The sequence below is a fragment of the Lonchura striata genome, chromosome 4 (genome assembly GCF_050655825.1).
Source record: "Lonchura striata isolate lonStrDom1 chromosome 4, ASM5065582v1, whole genome shotgun sequence".
Classification (NCBI taxonomy): Eukaryota; Metazoa; Chordata; class Aves; order Passeriformes; family Estrildidae; genus Lonchura; species Lonchura striata.
Genome location: NC_140706.1, coordinates 22,367,356 through 22,389,812, shown reverse-complemented (window position 1 = coordinate 22,389,812; position 22,457 = coordinate 22,367,356). Strand labels below are relative to the sequence as shown.

The window sequence follows — 22,457 nt, the reverse complement described above, 5'->3', positions numbered from 1 at the left end:
ACTGCCTATATAGTCCTTGTGAAGATTGAATAATCTTTTTACCTAACATAATTCTAGTTGAAAATATCTGTCTATATTATACATTATCCATATGATAGAGATATATAATCATATAGAGATAATATAGATAATATAGAGAGATGTATTATCTCAATCTAGGCTCTAATGTAAGTTTAGGCAATGACTCTCTTATGGAAGTCTGGGTTACACACTGCTCCTGGAATAATTATTAAGGTCATGATCATCGCAGGTTAGTGTTTGGTGTACATAGTGAGTCATACAAAAAATATCCTTCATAAGCTTGTCCTCATCTTAATGTATTGATATTATTTGCATTATTCTGAGATAACGCTTTGCAAACCTAGGCTGGTTATAATGCAATTCTCTTTGCACATATTCATTCCTGCCCCCATTTCCATTAAAAAATACTCTGGCAGGAAGAAACAGATTTGTTTGTATCCCATATATATATATTGGGTTTTCCTGAAAATATAAAGCAAAAATATTTTATAGGAGACATTTAACCTAGCACAAAGTTAAACATTTTATTTGAAACTATTAGTAAGGAAAAATGAATGACAAGCTACAAAGGAGTTTATATTTTTTCCCAGTTGTCCAGCATTTGCTACATTCTCCCAGAATACTGAAACTACATATTCTGGCAATGTGTTAAATCATCAAGCTACGTAATGTTTTGAGACTTAGACACTCTTTGTAGTACTAAAATTTTTCAAATAATCATTGTGGTAGCAGCAAAAAGAGAAAAAGATGATTACTCTGTATCCTTTGATTAGTACACAAGGTACTGCTGGCTATAGTTTCTGCTGCTTTAAAGATTTGTCTGATTGTACAGAGCAGGACAGAATCCACAGCTGAGAAACAGCAGAAATGCTCAGCTTTCATAACCCTTTGATTAAGAATGTTTAGTAAAGCAGAAGGTATGGATTTATGTCTTTTTAGTTCCAAAAGGAAATCAATCAGCTTGTGAATATCTGAAAAGAAGGCTAACACTGGGCTTTTTGCTTAAAACCTGTCTCTCCCCTCTGCAAACATAGGAGCCTGTTCCCATCTCCTGCAGGATGTTTATTCTGTTATTGTACTGCAACAAGTTTGACTGCATTTAATATACAGTTTGGGAATATCTGAAATAATATATTTTAATTAATTTACTATTTACTCTTGCCCTCCCCTTTCATCACCCTAGGCAGGAAAACCTAACTTGCTAAGACTTGATATATATGGGCACATACTAACCAAAAAATTTGTTAATCTACGAGATTACTTTAACATTAATTAAATTATCACACACACCTATTAAAATCCTGTCTCAAATCCTACAGCAAGGGTAGGTGATAGAGCAGGGTCGCCAGGACAATTACCAGACCATATGCTCCACACAAAACATGGAAAATCAGCAGCTCCTTTATCTCCTATTGTTTGGGAATACAACCTGCTTGTTTATTTTTTTCAAAAACACACTATCTTCTGGTAACAAAATTACTGTTTAAGTGCAGTTTGTATCAAAGCTAACTATGGCAATTTTTGAAAGTATGGCACTAGCTATGGGTGATCTCTAAAACAGTATTAATTTAACTTTGGCAGAACCAGATTTGTGAGAGATGTTCAGTGAGAAATACCAGGATGTTTTCCTGTTGCCAGAAGATCCTTTTCAAAAGAAAAAAAAAAAAAGTGAGGGTCCATTTTGCTTGTAGAGCCTTATCCTTCTCCCCAAAGTGACTCCTGTTGGCCTTTGGCACTACTTGTTTCCTGATTATAGTTTTTTCTATCCTCAGTGAAAACTCAATTTAAAGTAAACAAAATAGAAGATTAATCTATAGATCCTACGTTCCTTGGAAAACTGGGACCTCACAGAATTATATATTTTAACTTTAGCTGTCACAAACACTGACTGTTAATGAACTGTTAAAGCAAAAATTACTCTGATTTAATCATACTTCAAATCTCAGTTTTGTCCTTAAATGAAAAAGAAAAATCTGTCCAAATCTTGTAAGTTCACACTATCAGGGCATATTATTTCCTGACCAGATTTAAGAATCTTCTCCTTCTACTGACTTTTCCCTAAACTCTCATCCACCGTCCTCTCCTCCTCCCCTCTATCCCTTGATTCCCTCTTGGGCTTCAAAATGGAATGACCTCCTGAATCAACTGTGCTTCCGATCCACATTCTCAGGTAGTTTATTCAATGTGCATGAGAAATCAGCACAATTTCAGATAGTGAACTCATTATTTCAATTCTTGTCAATAAGTTATTTTCTGTCAGAGACAAAGAGCAAGATGCTACCTTGGTATGAAGATTACTGTACCATCAGGCTCAGAGAGGCCAAGATAAGAAGGAGCAGAAATATTAACATTATTTTAGGAAATCCCCAAATAGTACTTATCATGTTACATTTAATAAGCATCCATACAGCCATGTCCACTTTATATCTTACTGGATTCAAGCTTTTATATTTTTCTACAGTTATTTGTGTACAACTGCTTTAAGTGTTCTCTGTCTCTAAACAATTGGTGACCTGACCTACCAGGGATTATACATATAAATAGAAACAGTGTTGTGAAAACAGTAAACTGGAATTCAAATTAAATCTTTTCCCTCTCCCTACAGCTTTTCAGTCAGTTTGTGGCTTCTTATCTAGAGAGTTTAATATCAAAAACAGTGGAAATAAACAGGTCCAGCAAGATTTGAGGTTTATCTCGATAGATCTGTTTTTCACTGAGTTTTTAACCAAACTCCTTGCATGCAAACTTGGTGAGTCATATTTGCCTAAAGCAGAGTGTGCTTCTGAAATCTCAGAGGAAATAAAGGCTGTCCTTACTAAGACTTTAAATTGTAATTTAGTGATGATGTACTTGGCTCTGGGCTTTTACTCATATTATGTACTCTTAAGGAGATTAAACCTTGTAGGTAAGAGTTCAGTCAACCAACATGAGCAGTTTAATCGTATCAGGTTAACAGATCACTTTCCTGACCTTCATTCTCTGCAAATGAACGAGGAACTGTTATTGCAGTAGTGTTTTATTTTACTGTAATAGTTTCAGCCTCAGTATTATTTTCAAGAAATGTGTTATTCCACCTGCACAGCCAGCGTGCTCAAATTAAAGCAAGGCTTTTTATGAGTAAGTAAGCCTCCAATCTAATAACTGAAGCATTTAAGTCCTCTGCTAGAGATCTACATCTCTTTTTTTCCCAGTTCAGTAGTTTCCTAGAAATAGATTGTAAATTTTCTGTAGACTATTACTTATGAGTGATGAAGAACTAGAAAGTAGCTTCTGAACTGAGGATTGAGAAAGTGCATAGCCACTAAGTGTAAATGCTGCTGACAGACTAGGATCATAAATCTTGAGATGGGAAGGCCAAAAAGATGTATTTATGCCATATCTCCCTGCTAGTTTACTCTCATTGCATTCTCCTAGTTTGATATCTGTTATGAATACAGTCTTCAGCAGGTTATTTAATAAATCTGGATGTGGCATAATCTGCATAAATTACTGCTATTTGGCTACCTTTATCACTCTTATGTCAGATCCACTATGGAAAAATAATCAAAATGCAATTGGTTTAACATTAGCATTTTATGCATTAAAAAAACACCTCCCAGACAAACAGCTCCATGAAATCATAAGAGAGCAAAAGCAGTAAAAAGCTAATTTTTAAAGAGTCCATGGTAAGCATATTTGCCATGATTAATCACTTCTTGTAATGATTTAACTCTCTCTCTCATATGGTGCTGAAGACAGCTGGAGAAAGAGGACTTCTTTATAATGTTTGATCTACAAAAAAGCACAAAAAGGCTGACAAGAAGTCCATTTTTAGCAAAGATCAAATCTCTTTGCTGCATTTGGATAGAGTCACTCCAAAATTACTACATGGAAACTTAATTAATATTTATATTTTACAAAATACTTTGTTGCTCTCCTTTTCAAATAAATTTACTATCTTCTTGTAGGATAAATAGTTTGTTATTGATGATTAAATTTCAGAAGCTAAGGAGATTTACTTAAAATTTTATCTGAAGTTTTGAGCATTAAAAATAATTTAACCTGAAATTCAACTTTCAATGATTATGTTTTCCTTACTAGGAACTGGAATAGAGAAGAGGAGGAAAATAAATATCTTCAAACTGGCTAGATAAAATAAATCAACGACAAATCAATTTGGTTAATTAGAATATCCAAGATTTTTAATTTGTACTGATACTTTTACTAGTGCTGGGAAGTGGAAAACATTTGTAATGCAACACACACTGCCAGTCTGCCCTGGGCAGAAGATGGGGAGTGACCCCACTCAGAAGTATTTTCTGCCCTGCTTTACACAGCTACGCAAAGTCACTGAAGAACCAAGAAATGATTCCAGGTTTCCATGCATCTCCATGCATCCCTCCTGCATCCCTCTTAGCTGAAATACAAAAGAAATCTTTCCCAGTTACTTTCTTACTTCCATTTATGAATGTTGCCAAAATTATTAGAGTTGAATCAAAATATTAATAGAATACTTCCAAATTTCCTTTTGTACACTTTTGTGCACTTTTTGTACACTTAGTGCTTTAGACATGCAGAGTTATGAATGTACTCTTTGTAATAAGGCCCCTAATGAAGCTCATCCCTTCATGCTTTGTCACTGCACACAATACTACTGAGCTTTCCTCAGCTTTCCAACCCCACTACTATTGTCGATTTCCTCAGTGAGTCTCCAGCTATAAAAAATTCAAACTCCATCAGATTAATTCATAATAATGTATGAATGGGGAATAGGAACCTGTGCATCTTGATTTCATTATTGTAGACTTTTGCTTCACTTTAAATTTACTTAAGCATCACAATATAAAATATTAATATAGTATTTACGTGCTAATTTTACTTGCTAACTATTATGTGATGAATTCCTCAACAAAAGTGCCAGCATAAAACCCAGGAAAAAGCTGTCATCTGCAGAGACTCAATCTACTTTGTGCTACTTCAGTTTCTGCCTCTACCCCACCCCAAGCAAGCCACTGTGTACATTGTTTATTCATAATATGGTTCTCCACAAAACCACTAATCTTCTTTCACAACTCCTTTCAGCCTAGGATGGAGTTGTTTTTTTGTGATCCCCCTGTCAAACTCAGAAGCTGTCAAGATCCTCTCTCTCATCTATGTTCCAAAGAACTGATATAATAACATGCAACTCCTTATATTCCACTAAAGCCCAAAGCTGTCGATTAATTTAGGAAGAACCTGAGCTTCCTAAGACCCATAGCATAAAGTCTCCTAAGGCATTTGAAGACATGTTTGGTTTGAAGCCTAGCACCAAATTAATGGCATATCATGCCTAAACCTGGTTAGCATCCAGAATATCAACATTCTTCTTCAGTCCCCTGAGGAAAGCTCTGCCTACCAGGCATTCCTGGGGAGCAGCTATTGAGTAATATCAGGAACTGGCATCTCAGGAGACATAATGGCAACCACAACATGGTTTAAGCTAAGCATGGCTAAGCATAGTTTAAGCTGTAAGAATTAAAGCTAATTGCCCCACTTCCCTCTTTATATCCTACAACAACTGCTATAAGGTTAAGGGCTGGCATCGTGGAGGGGTGTGCTAAGCTCCAATTCTGGTTTCCAATAGTTTTTTTCCAATCCACATGCAAATGATTGTAAAGTATTGGCTCTGTCCTTGGGACAGCATCAATAACCTCACTCTCTTCTGTGGCAAGTAGAACCAAGTCCATTTTTTTTTATTCTCTCTGAACCAGTGAAACAGATTTTATCCTCATCAGTGGAACTCATTACAAACAAAGGGAAGACAGTCCTTCCCAAGCCAAAAATCTAGTGCTTAAACTATTTCCCTGTAAGATGTCAGCCACCTGACCCCTGACCTTGCAAATGTACAGATAAAATTGAAACTGAATTCCTGCTTACAAAGACCTGTGGGTGACAAAATCAGTAACAAAACTGATTACTGCATTAGAAATGTCATGAAAAATACAGGGAGATAAAGAGTAAGCAGGAGAGATTTCTTCTAGAAATATAACTACCCTTATTGCTTAGTTCCTCTACCGATATTTTCTCAACCTGAAGGCTGAAATATTGTAAAACTGGGCAATTTTTTGAGTATAAAGTTCAGAATCTTAATGAAGAACTGTATCTTCTTTACAGCTTTGTTAGGTTTAAGGATTTATTTGTCTGTGTAAGAATCATGGAATCACAGAATAGCTTGGGCTGGAAGGGACCTTAATAGTTCCAACCTCCATGCCATGAGCAGGGAACACACACCTTCCACTAGACCAGGTTACCCATTAGCAATACCTTTCAAAAATGCTTTTACTTTCATCATCAGAAACAGCTGTTTGCTGGAGAACGTGGAAAGCACTAATTAGGAATCTAGCTTTATATGGTTTGCTGGGAGTGTTCCTTACCACTTTTCCATCACTAATGGCTTGATAATATAGCTAGTTTGAGTCAGAAATACCAAGTGTTTCCAAGTGTTGGGGTTTAATTCCACTATGCAGCTAAGCACCACACAGCCAAACATGGAACACCAAGGTGGGTTATACTGTCTGGGTCTAGGAATTTTTACTTTTAATACATCATTTTCCATAAAAAAATACACAAGGTATAAAGTAACCACTGTCAGGTAAGTTACCACTCCCAAGGAGTACTTCTTTGATGTATATACATGTTTTAAATACTCTCAACATTTGGATGCAGCTTTTGAAAACTTTTTGGAAGTATTTTTGCCTTGAATATATAGATAATACGTACAAAGAATGCTTGTGGAAAGGATGCTTAGAAAACAGAGACAGCATTAACTGTGATTCTAGCATTAAAACTGAGCAATTAAGTTATGTTGGATATGTATAATTTGATTTTCAAAGGGAATTTCAATTATTCAAGTTTTAGTGGCACTAGCATTGATTAGTTTTACACTGAGGTATTTGTGCATACTTGAAATAGATGAATTTTAATATGTAATTACATATACATATAATTAATTGCGAAATTAGCATCCTGCTAGTTCAGTATAAAGTATCTCATTAAGTCACATAAAAGGGCTTGATGACATGAGATTTCCAGTGTTACTTTCTTTGTTTTGATGCTTAAGACCACACTACTTAAGATGTGCAAACAATGGTTCCTGTCTTCTACTTACTTCTGCCAATGTTTATTCTTTCTGTAACTTTTACAAATGAGGACAATTAGTTGTCTGGTTTGTTCAGGCATTATTACCACTAAAAATGAAATCCTGAAAAGGTCTTCCAATAAAGAAAATCAACACTGGAATTTAGTCAGAAGTTTCAAGACTTAGTAGTGGGTAGAGCCAAATACTACTTAAACAAGATTTCTTGACTACTTTGCAATAGAAAAACTGCTTGCATGTTTCCCAACTGACTGCATTTTCCAGTAATAGGAACAAACCAAAGACAAGTTCTAGGAATCATGATGAATAACTGACATAGATTGGGCCAATTAAACCTCATTGAAAATTTGTTTTGAGACTGTTAAGGAAACTTAGGTTTTGAGTGAGATTTATTATTTTTCATAAAAACTGACAGGTGGTTTCACAGATCTTCTAGTGGCAAAGCTAATTTCATAGCTTCCCCATGCCCAAGGGTGTTTGTCCCAGTGGATGAAGAAGGGCAGGAAGCCACTGCCTCAGAAACAGTGCCAATTCCCTGCTTGTAAAACAGGGTTAGTTAGTTCCATAATCTTAAAAGGAAAAAATAAAAGAAAAAGCACCTTTCTTTCTGAAGTCAGAGGGAGATTGAGTTAAACCCTACCTCTGGAGAGCTTGTTTCATGTAGGCAGACACGGGTCAGTAATCCTGCTGCATTTTGCTGTTTCCTTTGTGCCGGAATCTGCAGTGCTGCACTTTACCCAAAAGACAAGGAATATTGTATCTCTCTCCAAGTCTGTCATTTTTGTGACACTGAGAGCAGCTGACAGAGAACCACACCCTCAAACAAAAGTAAATAAGAATGTAAGAGACTGAGCAGAGGCAACTGAGGTAAGCAGCAGTACTTTCTGTAGAAAACCCAAGAGGAAGAAATAATTGTTTTTAAAAGTGCAAAGAGCCCTGTGTCCTGCTGCTTGTCTGCCTATTGTGTTGAAAAGGACAGCTCTGCTAGTTTCTCATTAGTTTGGTTAATAAAAAAAGTCTTGCACCAAGTAGTTAAGAAAATCTGAGTTTTCATGGGTTTGGTTGTCTACTTGACTGAGAAGAGGTATTTCTAACTATAAACATCTCACATACTGAATCACCCTAATCTTTTAATACTTGTATCTCCAAAAAAAATAATTGCATAAAAAATAGTAGCTAGTTAGTGCCATGAATAGAGCTGACAGTCAAACACAGAGGAAAAGGGTTAAAACTTTCCTTATTTCCAGAACATTTCTGTCTATTGCAGAAATGGTAATTATGCACTATTTTTGAGAACATAATTGTGGCAAGCACATTTCTCTCCCTCTCAGGATTTTTCACAGAGGTGCACAGAGAGAAATAAAAGAGAAAATAATTTCTATTTCTGCTCCTTGTTCTTCCTATGTGGAATGTGTTTGGAGAATTGTTTACCTGGAGTGAGTGCTTGATTGGATTCTGGTGAGGATTGTTTGAGCCTGATGGCCAATCCAATCCACCTGTGTCTGGACTCTCGCGAGAGGGTCACGAATTGTGAGAGAGAGTCAGAGAAAGTAGTATGTAGTTTTAGTATCCTCCTCTTATTTAGTATATTAATGTTTTTTAGTATAGTTATAATAAAGAAATAATTCAGCCTTCTGAATTGAGTCAGACATTGTAATTTCTTCCCATTGGGTTCCCCTGCATTTACAATACATAATTTTCTGCATATTTTTTTTACTAGAAAAGGCAACTGAAAGGTAGTGAGAGGAGATACCAGTTAGGGTGATTGTCCCAAACAGGAAGCTGCCAGTCTGGTATTCTGAATCTACCTGTGGATGGGTCTAGTTAGGGGCTGATAAGGGTATTTCTGCACACAATGTTGGTACCAGATGAAAAAACCCATTCAAAAATCTGTCTTTATAATTATTGCAATATTGTATCATAAATGGGTGGAGTTTACCTTAGTATTCAAAATCAGTAATAGCAAATAAATAAATTATTTAGGTTAGAATAATTTAGAGTGTTCTATTTGGAAGTACTGGGAAGCTACAGTTGCCTCTGCCTTGGTAGAAGAATAAGTCTTTAGTTTCATGCCATGTCAGTAGGAAAGTCCAGCTGTAGCTGCTGAAATACAAAGAGGGCCAAACTCTAATCATGTGAGTTAGTTTACCAGAGTATAAAACCAAGCTCAAGTTTAGCAGTGAAGATTTAAGGAATAAAGCATGAATTTCAGGCCTAGTGCATGGGAAGAGGTAACAGAGTGAGTGGAAGCAATGCCCCCACATGCTAAGGGACAGTGAATCCAGGGCCACATTTTGTTTCTGAATGCTTGTGTGTCCTGGTGATAATACTGCCGTGGTGGCAGCAACTTCCACAAGGCCCTGTGGCTCCTCGGGGCAGGTGCACTGTCCTGCCCTTACAGTAAGAATCTTCCATGTAGGTAACAAGCTCCATGCTGCTGCAGCTCAATTGCTGAGACGCTGCCAGCATAGCGAGACGGCCCCTGAGGCAGCAGCGGCAGAGAAGCTTTCCCTGGCCACAGCTGAAACCCATAGGGAGACACACCCAAACCTGCCTGGGGGAAAGGCTCCATGAGGGCGGCCGTGCACCCCAGGCGCTCGGGAGCCATTGTGGCACACGAGCAGTGCCATGCAAACGGGTCAAGGAGTCACTCGGGCCCTTCAGGACACGATGCCCCGCGTCCATCTGGCCCCCTCCCTGCAACCCAGCGTTGCGGTTGCCGGGCTCAGGAAACCTCATCTGGGAGCTGTAATACTAAACTCATGTGTGGGGTGCCTTCGGAGCCCCGGTAACACGGAGCACCAGCGGCCGCACCGCCCGCTCCCCACAGCAGCCCCAGCAGGGCGGGCGCTGCGGGGCGGCCCCGCCCCGGCCCGGCGGCCCCGCGCAGGCGCCGTGCGGCAGGGCGCGTCCCGCCGCCGCTGGGCCGGGCCGGGCCGGGCAGGGCGGCAGCGGCCCCGCTGCCAAGGCGCTGCAGCGCGGGCAAGGCGTCGAGAGTGGCTCCGGCAGCGACCGGCGGGAGCCCGCCGACTGCGCCATCGCTGGGCCTGATGGCTGACGGGCTGGGCAACAGCTCCGCTCCCGGTGGGTCGCTGCGGCCTCGGTCCTTCGCCGCGGTGGGACGCTCCAATCCGCGACCCCCTCGTTCCCCGCCGGCGGCCCTTGTACAGCTGCGCGGTCTGACCTCGCTGGGCAGCACGGCCTCGCTCGCCGCTCGGATGTCGAGGCTGAGCCCGCTGCTTCTGCCGGGGCCCGACGCGGTTTCCTCGGGGTCCCCGGCGCTCTAACCTCCGCAGGGAACGAGGGAGGAGAGCGGCAAGGAGAGGCGCGTTCCCCTCCGCCCCGGCAGCCCGGGGGAGCGGGCTGGGAAGAGGTCGCGGTGAAGTTTCTCCCGCCTGCAGCGCGGCTCGGGCGGGCGCTGCCCGGCTCGGGCGGGCGCTGCTCGGCTCGGGCGGGCGCTGCTCGGGCGGGCGCTGCTCGGCTCGGGCGGGCGCTGCTCGGGCGGGCGCTGCTCGGGCGCTGCTCGGCTCGGGCGGGCGCTGCTCGGGCGGGCGCTGCCCGGCCGGGCTGCGGGTGCCCGCCGCGACAGCCCGGTGCTTGCAGCCGGCCTGGGGATGTGGGACAGTACGGCCAGGAGTGGCGAAGGGGATAAAAAAATCCAACCGAAAACTGTAAGGAGCTGTACGAGCTCGAGTCTGACAACTCCTCGTAGTTGATTCACTTTAACTGGAATCTGATGATAAGATAGAAGTGCATGAAAGCATTGTTTTATGCTTACTTGTTAGGTTAAGCTTGGCTTAGTGTTTAGGTTTTGGAAATGAAAAGTTGACTGTAACCCTTGGGAACTCTGAAGAGCCCTTGCACACATACAGTCTGCAGAGGAAGTTAGTCTAAAATGACATTTTTTTAATGTCTAACCACAACTATTGTGCTACTAATAATCTCTAAACCAAATTTGTTGCCTGTGTAGTCTGAAGTGTGCTTTTTTTGTGCATTGTCTATGATGCTCAAACACTTTTATTAAAAATTGATGTTCATTTCCACTTTCATCTTGATCAGCTGTATTATCTTTGAGTGGTATGACATAAGTAACAGTGTACCAGCTTGTTTGAGAGTAAATTTTCAACTTAGTGGACATGGTTAAAATGGCCAAACTTACTAGCAAAGAATAAATCCAGAAATGTTTCTTGTCTTTCTGACATTACTTTTCTATATTTATATATTACTTGGTGCAGGCAAGCTGCTTCAGGAGAGTGGAAAAAACTAAGTACCGCTAGGTGCCCTGAATTTCAGATTTATGTGCCTCGTGGCTGCTATCTGAGGACATGAGGTTTTCTATGCAAACTATGAGGAGGATGGATATATATATATATATACTTTTTTTTTTTTTTTTTTTTTTTTTTTTTTTTTTGGTTAACAGATAAAAACCAGTTTGCTCTTTGGCTGTTACTTCACGGAATTACTGCGTGTTTATACATGCTGTCATTACTACACAGTTTACCTAGCAGTGGTATATTGAAGAGGCTGTAAACAGATGTTTTAATAAATGAAAGGATGTGTATATGTAGGTTTATACTGACTTTTTACGAATGTTTATACTCAGGATTGCTTTATTGAACTTGAAGTCGGGTGGAGAATTCTTGGTATGCTGTGTGCATTTGTAGATTTAATAAACAGCAGCAATTTAGTCAGGTGTCTAGGTGAATAGGGTTGTACTTATGCAGGCTAAAAATTGGCAAGTCTAGCAAGAGAGGCAAAAGCTATGAAAGAATTTTCTTCTCAGAGTTTTCCAAGTGCTTTCTGCAGTATCTTGAGATCACAATGTACCTCTTCCCATAAGAGATGCTTTGGTTTGGGTTAAAATTGATTTTTGACTCGTGTAAACGAGTGAGGATTGTTGTTAGCTTGCATAAATTCATTGATACAATGTGCTTGATGACATTGATTTAGTGTTGCTCACTAGATGCTGATTGTACTTATAAATTTAACCAATGATATGCAATAGTACTAAATAGGTGATGTGTCCAGGAAGGATTTTATTTAATTGCTTTTTAACAGCTATACTGGTGAAATGTGCTTTATTTAATGTACCGTAGCTGTTTGCAGAGTGTGTTGTATTTGAAAGCTGAAGTTTGAGGAACAATTTTCCAGCAGAAATACAAATGTAATGCATCGGTTCCGTGTATTTTTGCCGTGGGAGTTATATGCTGCTCAAGTAGTGACTGGAGCAATTACACCATAAGCACTGCAATTTAGTACTGGTAAACAGTGAACCATAAGCTTTTTGTCTCTGTGTTAATGCAGCATTATCAACCACATACTGTGTTGCACAGTGAATGTTCTAAATCTTACTTCCCTTTAAATTTAAATTTTTCCCTTTCTCAGCAAGACAAAACTGCTCTATATACTGTTATTTTTTTCTCATTGAATTCTAAATAATGTCAGATGCCTTCATGGTGTGGTGACTTATGATTGTCTAGGGTTGGTCTTCCCTGTTGGTTCTTCACAAGCTCTCTCTGGCTGTGAGAGAATTGCAATGCTTGCTGCAATTATTTCAGCACTCAAAATCGTTGAGTCTTATATGCTTTATACAGTAATACTTCTAGCTATATATTTATATATTAGCTGTGAGTAGGACCTACCTTACATTGCAGGCATCTCCTTTCTGAATCCCCACCCTACCCTCGGGCTTTCAAAGAAGCCAGTTTAAAACTTTCTGCAATTTACTGAATGTGTTGGTAGAGTGTATAATTCAGAAAAGATTAGCATTAGTAAAGATCTTGTCAAGGTGGAGACTTGCATCTCAGAGTAGAAAGCTCTCTTTCCAGACCTCCTGCAAAGTTTGCCTATAGTCAGATTTTTTGTAGTGACTTTGGTGAGCCAGAGATTTTGTCTCTAATGTAAGAACTCCTAGCAGGCTCTGGCCTGAGTTACCCTGAAAAGCTTGGTGTTTTGTGGTTGTGAACACAATGTTGGGTACCATGGATGCTGTTTGGTGTCTCAGGTCATGCCTGAGACTTGCTGCCTGGATCTTACTGTTGGTGTTCACTAAGTAGGTGCATTTAGAATGAGCTTTAGAGGAAACTTGGCTGATCCTTCTGCTCACTTCCTTGAGATACTGCTTTTGACAAATCTGATGAAAGCTTTGAAGTCTGTTCTTAACAGAAATTCTTAAGCAGCCCTGCTTAACCTCTAAGGCAGTTGGCATTGTGTTATTAGTTGTCAGTACGTTCCTTCATCATGTGGCTTCCTTTTTGTCATCTCACTTCCTGCTTATTTCACTTCTGGTTGTAGGTCCTGATTACTACAAGGAAGCTAGAAGTTAAGTGGAATTCACAAATGTGTTGAATGTTCTCCTCGATGATAGCTGGCTTTCCTTTGTTACTCACTTTAAGCATATTCCCCGAAGTACAATTTCCTTGAACAATAGACAAAGCAGGTGGTAGGGAATAGGTTTTCTTCAGTTAAGAGTTTTTTTTTTCTCTAGAAAATAAACTTTTTTTAACCTCTTCTTTACTGACTTTTATAGTTTGTGTGCTCTCTTCTGTAGCTACCACCTGACTAGTAAGGCAGAGAAGTCCTAATGTTTCCTAATTATTTTTTTGTGTGTGTGTTTTGGGCAGTGGTATATTTTGTCTTGTGATTTAAATTGCTAGTAATTTCATCTGCATAGCTTTGCAAAAGCAATTTAACTGTAGTGTCCAGAATAGATAAATACTATTTGAATCAGATAATTCGTAAAAAGTATATCTATTTTGAAGTGCATCAAACTCTTGTTAAATTTATTATTGGTAAAATAAAGATGCGTATTAAATGGACACATGATTACCATCAGATTAAATGATTTACCTAAATTATTTCCCTGCTAAGCACCCGAATTAAGAATCTAAAAAAAAAAAATTAAATTTTACTTGATAATAGAAACCTCTACTGCATCTCTAATAGAATGCTGTATCTCTGAGTAAGTTGAAGGTACTGAATGAAAGAATACAACTGATTTATAACTTCTTTTCTTTTGAGGAAATATCCACCACAAACTGGCATTGAATTGATGTCACTAAAATTCAAGTTTTTCAAGTGCAGTTATTTTCTTAAATTCTTGAGATTGAGGTATTTAGTGTGTATTTAGGAAATTGAGCTAATAAACAAGGAGTTTTTATTTTTATGTCTGAATTTGAAAGCATGTAATTTAACATACAAGAAGTTTTACGTTAAAGAATACTTAAAAGGAATGCTGTAAGTGAAGGAGCAGTCTGATCTAGTGAAGGTGTCCTAGCCAATGGTGTCAGGTTGGGATTACATTGTCCTTAAAGTCCTTTCCAATCCAAATCATTCTATGATCCATCCACCTTTGATATCTGTCCTGGAGGTAGGAAGTGTTGTTAGTGTTTAATGTAGTTCAAAATACACTTCCTCTAGAGCCAGGAGAGGATGAAGCACTAAGTATCATCATCAGGTGTCTCTTGCAGGGGGAGCTGGGTTCACAGGCTGCCTGACCATTTCTCCTTGTGGCATTGCCACAGAAAAATTAAGCAAAGCTTTAACAGCAGTGTGTAGGTCTGTGTGGTGAATTGATCCTCGAGTGATCCAGGTATGAAAGTAGAAGACAAAGCACCAGAAAAGCCCCAAAAAGAACCAAAACCCACCTATGCAAACAATATTCTCTCTGATTAATTTAAACCATAAGTGATGTCCCCTTTTTCTGCGGATGGGTAGACTGGCCTGACTGGTGAGGAGGGGGAGAAATGCCTAAGCTGATATTGCTACTGAGGCATGTTTTCCAGCTGTACTTAGCTTAGATATTTGAGCAGATAACATGCCATACCATAATATTTCATTTGTGTTGTACTTAAATAGGTTATATGTAATAATATTTAATTTGTTTAAATATTAATTAGCATTAAGGCCAACAATAGTTTGTATACTGTGAGATTGATATCTGTGTTTCATTTTCATATCTAAAAGCAGGAAATATGATCCTGTTAAACTTCATGGACAAGAAAATAGTGAATATATATGTACTCATTTTTAGCAGATAGATTGCTCAAATAACCAAATTCTTAACATGTAAACAAACCTTTTTAAGAGGCACGCCATAAAAGGTAAATGGCTTGGGCATAATGGGCAAAATCCAGAGTCACTAAATAGGATTTTTTACCAGTAGAGCAGAGAGAAGATTGCGTTGTTGTTTATGAATCATTTCTCTAAATTAAACAATGTAAAAATAAGGGGACTGTGCTTAAAGTAATCAGATGGGTGTAGATCCTACCTAGATTTAGTACAGGAGATTTAGGAAAACAGTGCATTATTTTAATGCTGAGTTGTATATTGCTAATATAAAAACTAAACTGTTTTGATCTTGGTTATTAAAAAGATTTGTTTTTCAAGAAACTGAGTTGTACTTTGGGCAAGATAGGATTAAGCTTAAATATTTTTAGAAATTTCTCATGCATTTTATGAAAAATTTGTCCATACCATGTAAAAATTGCAATTTAATGAAGCATAAAATATTTTTCCACTTATCTGCTAACTTTTTTCCTCTTATATTCTGTTTCCTGAAGGTGCTGTAATTTGTCTTGAGCAATTGCTGGGGTGGAAGAACACTACCTTTGTATCTGAGTAACAGTGATTAGAGCCAAAAGACTTGTCTGAGGTTGGCTATCTTTATATTTTACATCTTAGGTAAGGATGAAGTAAGGGCAGGCAATGTTCAACTGCAGTACTTGGAATATATTCATTTCTAAGCAAATGAGTACATGGGATCTGAATTAGTAGCATGAATGCAATTTATTTTTTACAGCTTAAGCATCACTAAGTGTGCTGAATATCGCTTCTAAACAATTTCATTTAGATCACATCTTCAAATAAGTTTCATATGTAGACTGACAAACAATGACTGCTGTATAAAAATGCCAGGACAGCAAACCACTGAAACAAATCAGTTCTTTTAATGATTGTCTCAAGTCAAGGAAGATTGCTATGGCCTGATTGAAACCATTGAGAAGCACCATCATGCATCACAAGACTGAGGTGAACTGTCAACAGTTTGATAGAAGCATAATGTGCCTCTGGGGAAAGGGAATAGGGAATGTGCAATGGATGCTGTAGCTGTGACTTGGGATGTAAAATGTACTGCTTGTTTAAGTCCTCAAGGCTTGGCTTTGCATTATGATATAATTGCTAAGGGTTTTGAGGGCAGACTGTGTAGGGTGTTTGATAATTAAAGCTGTGTCCTTTGCTCTGCTTGTAAGGTTACGCAGCACCAAGTACTGGATTCAGCTAAGTTAATTTCTTTGAGGATATTTTTGCATTGATTTTCATGAATTTTTGTGTCTGAACAAAAAATGAATGGCATCAAGCAGTTTCTGGACTTTGTGTAAATAACGTGTTTTTTATATATATGTTATTGATACAATGTTTTACTAGTAATATTTGTTTCTTGTTGAATTTTAGGTATCTAATTACAACCAAAGAAAAGTGGCTATTTACATAGGCCTATGTAAATAATCTGGTATGTTGAAGTATCCATGTTCATTTAATGAATTTTTAAATGAAAAAAATAGTTCTAAGTATGTTTTCCTTCACAGTTCAAAACCTCTGTAAACCTTAACCCTATTAATAGACTAATCTATGTTACAGAGTATTCAGTTGATAAATTATAATTTTTTCAACATTCTTCTGCCAGTAAGAAAAGTGCCAGTATAGGCACAATTCTCCTTTTGAAGGAAGTATAGGCACAATTTGCTTTTTTGGAGGGTGGCGATGGTGTTAAATATTATCTATGTTTTCAGTGGCTGTGTCAAGCTGACGGCATTTCAAGTTGATGATTTAAAAATAATTGTGTTGCACATTATACTTTCTTTTAATAGAATACTGAGGATTGGAGGGAACCTTAAAGATCGCTCAGTCCCAGCCCTCCTTGAACTACCTCCCACTAGACCAGGTTGCTCAAGGCCTGGCCTTGAATACTGCCCTCACATTTAAACATTTTGTGCACATAATTAATGCTACTTTTCTTTCGAACATGCTCTGAACCTGTGGCTCCATGTTACTACAATTACTCTGGGATGTTTGTTCTAGATGTACTTGTCTATCCTTGTTTATTGTTTTTCCCGACTTCAGCATATGTAGTCAGTGGATTGTCTTAACAGAGGAGTTTGCCAAACCTCAGGCTATACTGATTCAGTAAAATGACTGCTTAAAAACTAAAGGCTTTTTGTGTCCTTGTTTCTTGAAACCTGGTTATCTCAGTAATCCAGTTAAAAACTGTTTTCAGGATTACAGTCTGTCAGGAGCACAGTGAGTGGGGTACCAGAGAACTGAATGGGAAGGGACCTCCTGAAGCCACTTTGGATCTGGAGGAATTGCAGTGAACTGTGACATGGAAAGCCTGAGGCATGGACCTCTAGCCATGCTAAAAGGCCCCCTTGCCCTCTAGGTTTGGTGGGAATTGCCTGCCATAGTTATGGAGAAAACAGATACTTGTTTGAGCAGTCCGTTCCACTCTTGCCACAAAGAGAGGCAGAAAACCCAGAAAGTTGAGTTGAATAAATTTTATGACCCTTCCACAAAATAGCTTGACAAGTTAGTGGATGTTGATAGTAGGGAGGTGTTTCCCATTCGTTCTTAAAATTAGAGTGCAATAAAATCCAAAGTATCTGCTTGTTGTTGTCTTATATTTGAATATAAAAGGTGCTTTTTTTTTAATACCCTTAAGAGCTTGTGATGTGTACTGTTTCAGTTGGATTTTCTAGATTCTGAGATGTTGTAGTCATACAGGTAATACTTCTCTGGTGTGATGGCTTTTCTCTTGCCTAGTAAATAAAACTACTTTTGTGAATTAACTGGAGTATTTTATGGCTGTTGCTACCTGATGAGTTAGGGAAAAAATACATTTTGGTATATTAAAGCATGAATTATAATTATAATGTGTGCATTAATTACAAATTCTTAGAATCCAGGTAAATCCAAGTGGCAAAAATTGCATGTAAGATCAGTTTTCTCAGTTACATGATTGTATCCTTTACCTTTCCTGTCTTTTGTTTCCTTGCAGTATAAAACAACTGCAACCTTAAAGTGTTAGATTGTAGATATTTTTCAATTGTCCTTCTCAGGCATATGTTAAAGCTTCTGAAGGTTATGTGTTGATAAATTCTGCATAAAGTCATCTGTAGGATTGAAAAGTGAATAGCTTCTTAGAAGTGAATAGCTTAAAAGTGAATAGCTTTCTCTTTTGGTTTTGAGAACAAACTAGACCATCTGTTTTTGTCCAAAGCAAATATCCTGAGATTCTGCTTTAACAATTCGTTTTGAGATGTGTTCAGTAATTTGTTTGCACTTCTTTCAATTTTTCGGCATTTCTACTATTTCCTAGGAAATTATTTTAGCAAAATGCTTAATACATTTTTTTTCTTGGTGCTAATTGGGGTTTATCAGTTGTTATTTCAAATAATTTTCATTGTTTTCACTTTAAGCAAGTCTTGTGTATTTCATACTACCCAACTGACAATTTGAGACTGTTGTGAAAAATTCAGAAATATTTTTAAATGAAAGGTTTACTGTTTCTAAAGGAATAAAGAAAACTAGGGTAAATACCAAACTTCTCTTTGCTGTCTATCACCTTACTGGTGTTTCTCAATGCAGTGTAGTTATGCAGCCAGTGCAAGAGATGTTTGTGGAATAACGCACCTTCTGCAAATTTTTGGAGGCTTCAATATTTTTGTTTTTGAAAGGAAAGGATTATTATTCTAGAGATATGTGTTGTGAAAGTGTCCCTGTCATGTAAATGGTTTTTTGCTGACTATTCTATTCTTGAGCCAGTTTGATGAATGGAATAATTGTGAATTTCTTTGTCCATTTCAATACAAGTAGCTGGGAAATATCTTGAAATAGATGGATAAAAAACAAACACTTCCTTGTTGTCGTTATTTCCTACTCCAGAAAATTGTGTTCAGCTGGAGTGGAGGAGAAGAATAGAAGGTAGAAATGCAGGTTTGGGATAATAATGTGCAAACTTTTATTGTATAGGGTGGGTAATATGTATAAGCTCTAAGGATTTGCAAAGGTTTTGAGTATGCAACATGTAATTTTGGATTTATCTGAGCTGTTGAACTTTTTACACTTTGATATGGGAGAAGGTACTGTGGTTTTAGTTTCTTTGTGTATATTGGACCTAAAAGTGTATTAATATAGAAGAGATTGTCCAGAACTCTGGAACATTCATCATCTGGATGGAGCTCACCTGCAAAACCTGATCTAATCAGTGCTGCTTTTAGCAGCATTTGGACTTTTGGACTGATGAACTTCAAGTGTCCCTTCTAATGCAAATATTCTATACTTTTGATAGATCAGAATCCCACTTTATAACATAGAGTTTACATCTGTCAAATTCAGAACTTAAATGAAACAAAAGTGCGTAATTGTGGATATAGTGTGTGACAATGCTTCTGCCTTAATTCTTTGCAAGCAAAAATAATTTTTTCATGTCCTGTTTCAAGTCTAAATACAAAATCATTTCCGATCTCAGACAAACAAAAAATGAGCCCACTTTATTCTGATGAGTAGAGAGTGGATGCTCTTTCTTTTGAGAATTCGCACTGTAAAAAATAAAAATCAAGGCTATTTCTTTCACACCTGATAATTTTTCTATGCAAGGGTCAATATTAAATCCTGTATTTGCTCTCATATTAGGGAAAGATCCACATTTTATTGGTAATTTTACATGAACTTTGGACTGGAGGAATGGTATAGCATTTTCCTCGCTGATGAGAACAAGGAGCAATGGTAGTGTTACTCTTGTGTGAAATATGTGAGCCCTCTATTTGAGATAACAAGCCTGTCAGGCTACAATATGGTTGGTTCTTCGCTGTTATATTGAAGAAATATCACACAGGGTTTTTGGATGTTAGATGTTTGTAATTGTTTGATGAAGAGGGATTATCTGCTGTTTCTGGTGTAAGTTCTCAGCCAGCAGAGTATGTGTTTTTCTCATCATTGCAGAAGGTACTGTGGGGATTTGGCCATGCTTGTAATTTTCTGAATTCTTTCAAGAGATTTACAGTGTATAGTGATACATTTGTTTATTGATTTACATAGATGGAGAGGTTCCGTGGGTTTTGCCAAGCCATGGCTTACAGACAACTACTTTGACAACTAAAATGGATGGCAATGATGGCAAGGCTGAACACCTAGAGTATATTGCCTTTGCTTTGGTTCCTGTTTTCTTCATCATGGGTCTCGTGGGGATCCTTATCTGCCATATCCTTAAGAAAAAAGGATACCGTTGTACAACAGAAGCTGAAGAACTAGAAGAAGAAAAAATTGATGAAAAAATAGGTAATCAAGTCTAATAAAAAAATTCCTATTTCTGTACATTGCTACTAGTATGAAATCATTTATTGTGAGTCTTCTGTCATTTCTGTGTCTATATTTGACATCAAAGCAGTATTAAGAACAGTATTTTTCTTAAGACATGTCACTTGGGATTTGATCTCTTCCAGTCAAATCCAGGCGACTTCCGCTTTTCCCATGCAAGTCTGCTAACATTAAGTAAGAGCTTACAGAGGGATCAGAGTATCCCTGTATTTGTTTGTAGCTCCACAGATGGAGTCACCAGATCATTTTTCTGCATTCTACATGCTGTTAACAACAAAGTATTGGTGTACGTAGTGCTAGCTGAGAAGTGGCAAAAAGCTTCAATTTAAAGCTTAAATCTCAGTTTTGTGTTTTGTAATCTTAATTTGTTCCTGTTGTGCTGTCATTCTCTTCTTCCTGCTCTTTATAAAACCAAACCCTTGGACTGAGTATCTTTATTCTGTTTTATGTAATGATGCTTTTAATTTTTCCTTAAAAGATGCCTTTGTTTTTATCCTAACATTTGTTTATTTATGCTCTTATTTTTATTGTTCCTTATTCCCATCTATTCTTACTTGAGGAAAAAAAAGGGTGTTACCAGGTGGGAAGGCCTGTAGTAACATGGTATAGCATTTATAAAATGTAAGTAAGAGCAAAAGTCACTTGTAAATACTCTTCTTCCTTTCTCCCAATTAATTTCTTACAGTAGGTTAATGAGTGCGGATTACAGTGGCTCTGTGGTAAGGGTAGACCCATGTGGTGCAGTAATGATGTGTCAGTGTGTTCTTAAGCATTAACTGCCTGGGGCAGCTGTGCAGTGAGTGGAGCTATCCGATCTGTTTGTTCCCCTGACTGGAGCAGGAGTGGTAGTGAAACAGGGACATCCCCTTTGTCTCGTGGCAGGAAGGAGCTGCCTCTAAGTGACATTGCAAAGTTGCAGGTACTAAGATGAAGTGTGGGCACAGAGGTCAGGAAGTGCCTAATTTACTACGTAAACAGTCTAGCCTATCAAACTTGCCTCAACCCCGTTTTTTTTAAGTAAAGCATTATAATAATTACTAGGGAAGGGCACAGCTTTGCCTCTTCATTGTTTTAGTTCCCTAGTTGATCTTTTTCAGTCTTTGCAGATTATTACAGGGGAGCTTTTAATGTTAATGGGTGCATTCTGATTCAAAAGTTTTCAGTTTTTTTAAAATGAATCAATTGTTATGTCCTTATAAATGTAGTGAAAATCTTAAATTGAATCCCCCTCGTACTAAAAGCCTGTAGTACCTTAGAATAGTGATGTGAGACAGTTTAACATTCTGGGTTTTTTTTTCCCCTCCCTGTTGTTAGGATTAAAAATACTGCTCTCTTATGTGTTTCCTCCTTACTAGCTAGAGAAGGAATTTTGAAGTATGTTTGTGAAAACACTGAGCTAAATTAATTCTTAGCTGAATTTGTTTGGGCTAATGTACAGATGATAAACCTGTGTTCATAGTTTTTACTGAATAAGGATGATAAAAGTCTTACCTAAGCTTTCCCTCCATAGTGACAACCGATCTTACCTCTTTTTAAAAGTGTAGTTTCTTTTGGTGTGTGTTCTGTCTTGGTTGTGACTTTTTATCATTATTTATTTTTAAAATAGTTCAGTTCTTGATTCATAAGGCCAGGATACTGACAACATATTTATTTCTTTGCACAGAAATGAATGAAACTATACATGAGAATAGTGACACTGTGGGACAAATTGTTAACTACATCATGAAAAATGAAGGTATAGTATTGTGCCATTGAAGTTAGCAGCCCTTGGTGATGGTGTTCTATAACAATTTTTTTTTCAGATAGTCTTATGTATGGTATGTTCACGTGGTTTCATTTAATAACCAATTGTTCATTCTTAGCTCTTTGAAATTGTCTTTACAAGGCAGTTACTTCAAGGACAATAGGGAAGTTTCTTGCTTATTTGAAAATTGTTTTGTATGGTAAA

The 22,457-nt window shown here is 38.0% G+C and overlaps 1 protein-coding gene across 1 annotated transcript in view; it reads left to right on the top strand.

Annotated features, from left to right (window-relative positions):
* Nucleotides 1-10,058: 10,058 nt before the first annotated feature.
* The window catches only part of RELL1 (RELT like 1), a 22,848-nt gene continuing 10,449 nt past the window's right edge, over nt 10,059-22,457 (top strand). Inside the window, exons 1-3 of the mRNA XM_021533205.3 lie at nt 10,059-10,219; nt 20,231-20,470; nt 22,173-22,244. Coding sequence (XP_021388880.2) covers nt 10,186-10,219; nt 20,231-20,470; nt 22,173-22,244 — 346 coding nt within the window. The 5' untranslated portion in view covers nt 10,059-10,185. The remainder of the gene's footprint in view (nt 10,220-20,230; nt 20,471-22,172; nt 22,245-22,457) is intronic.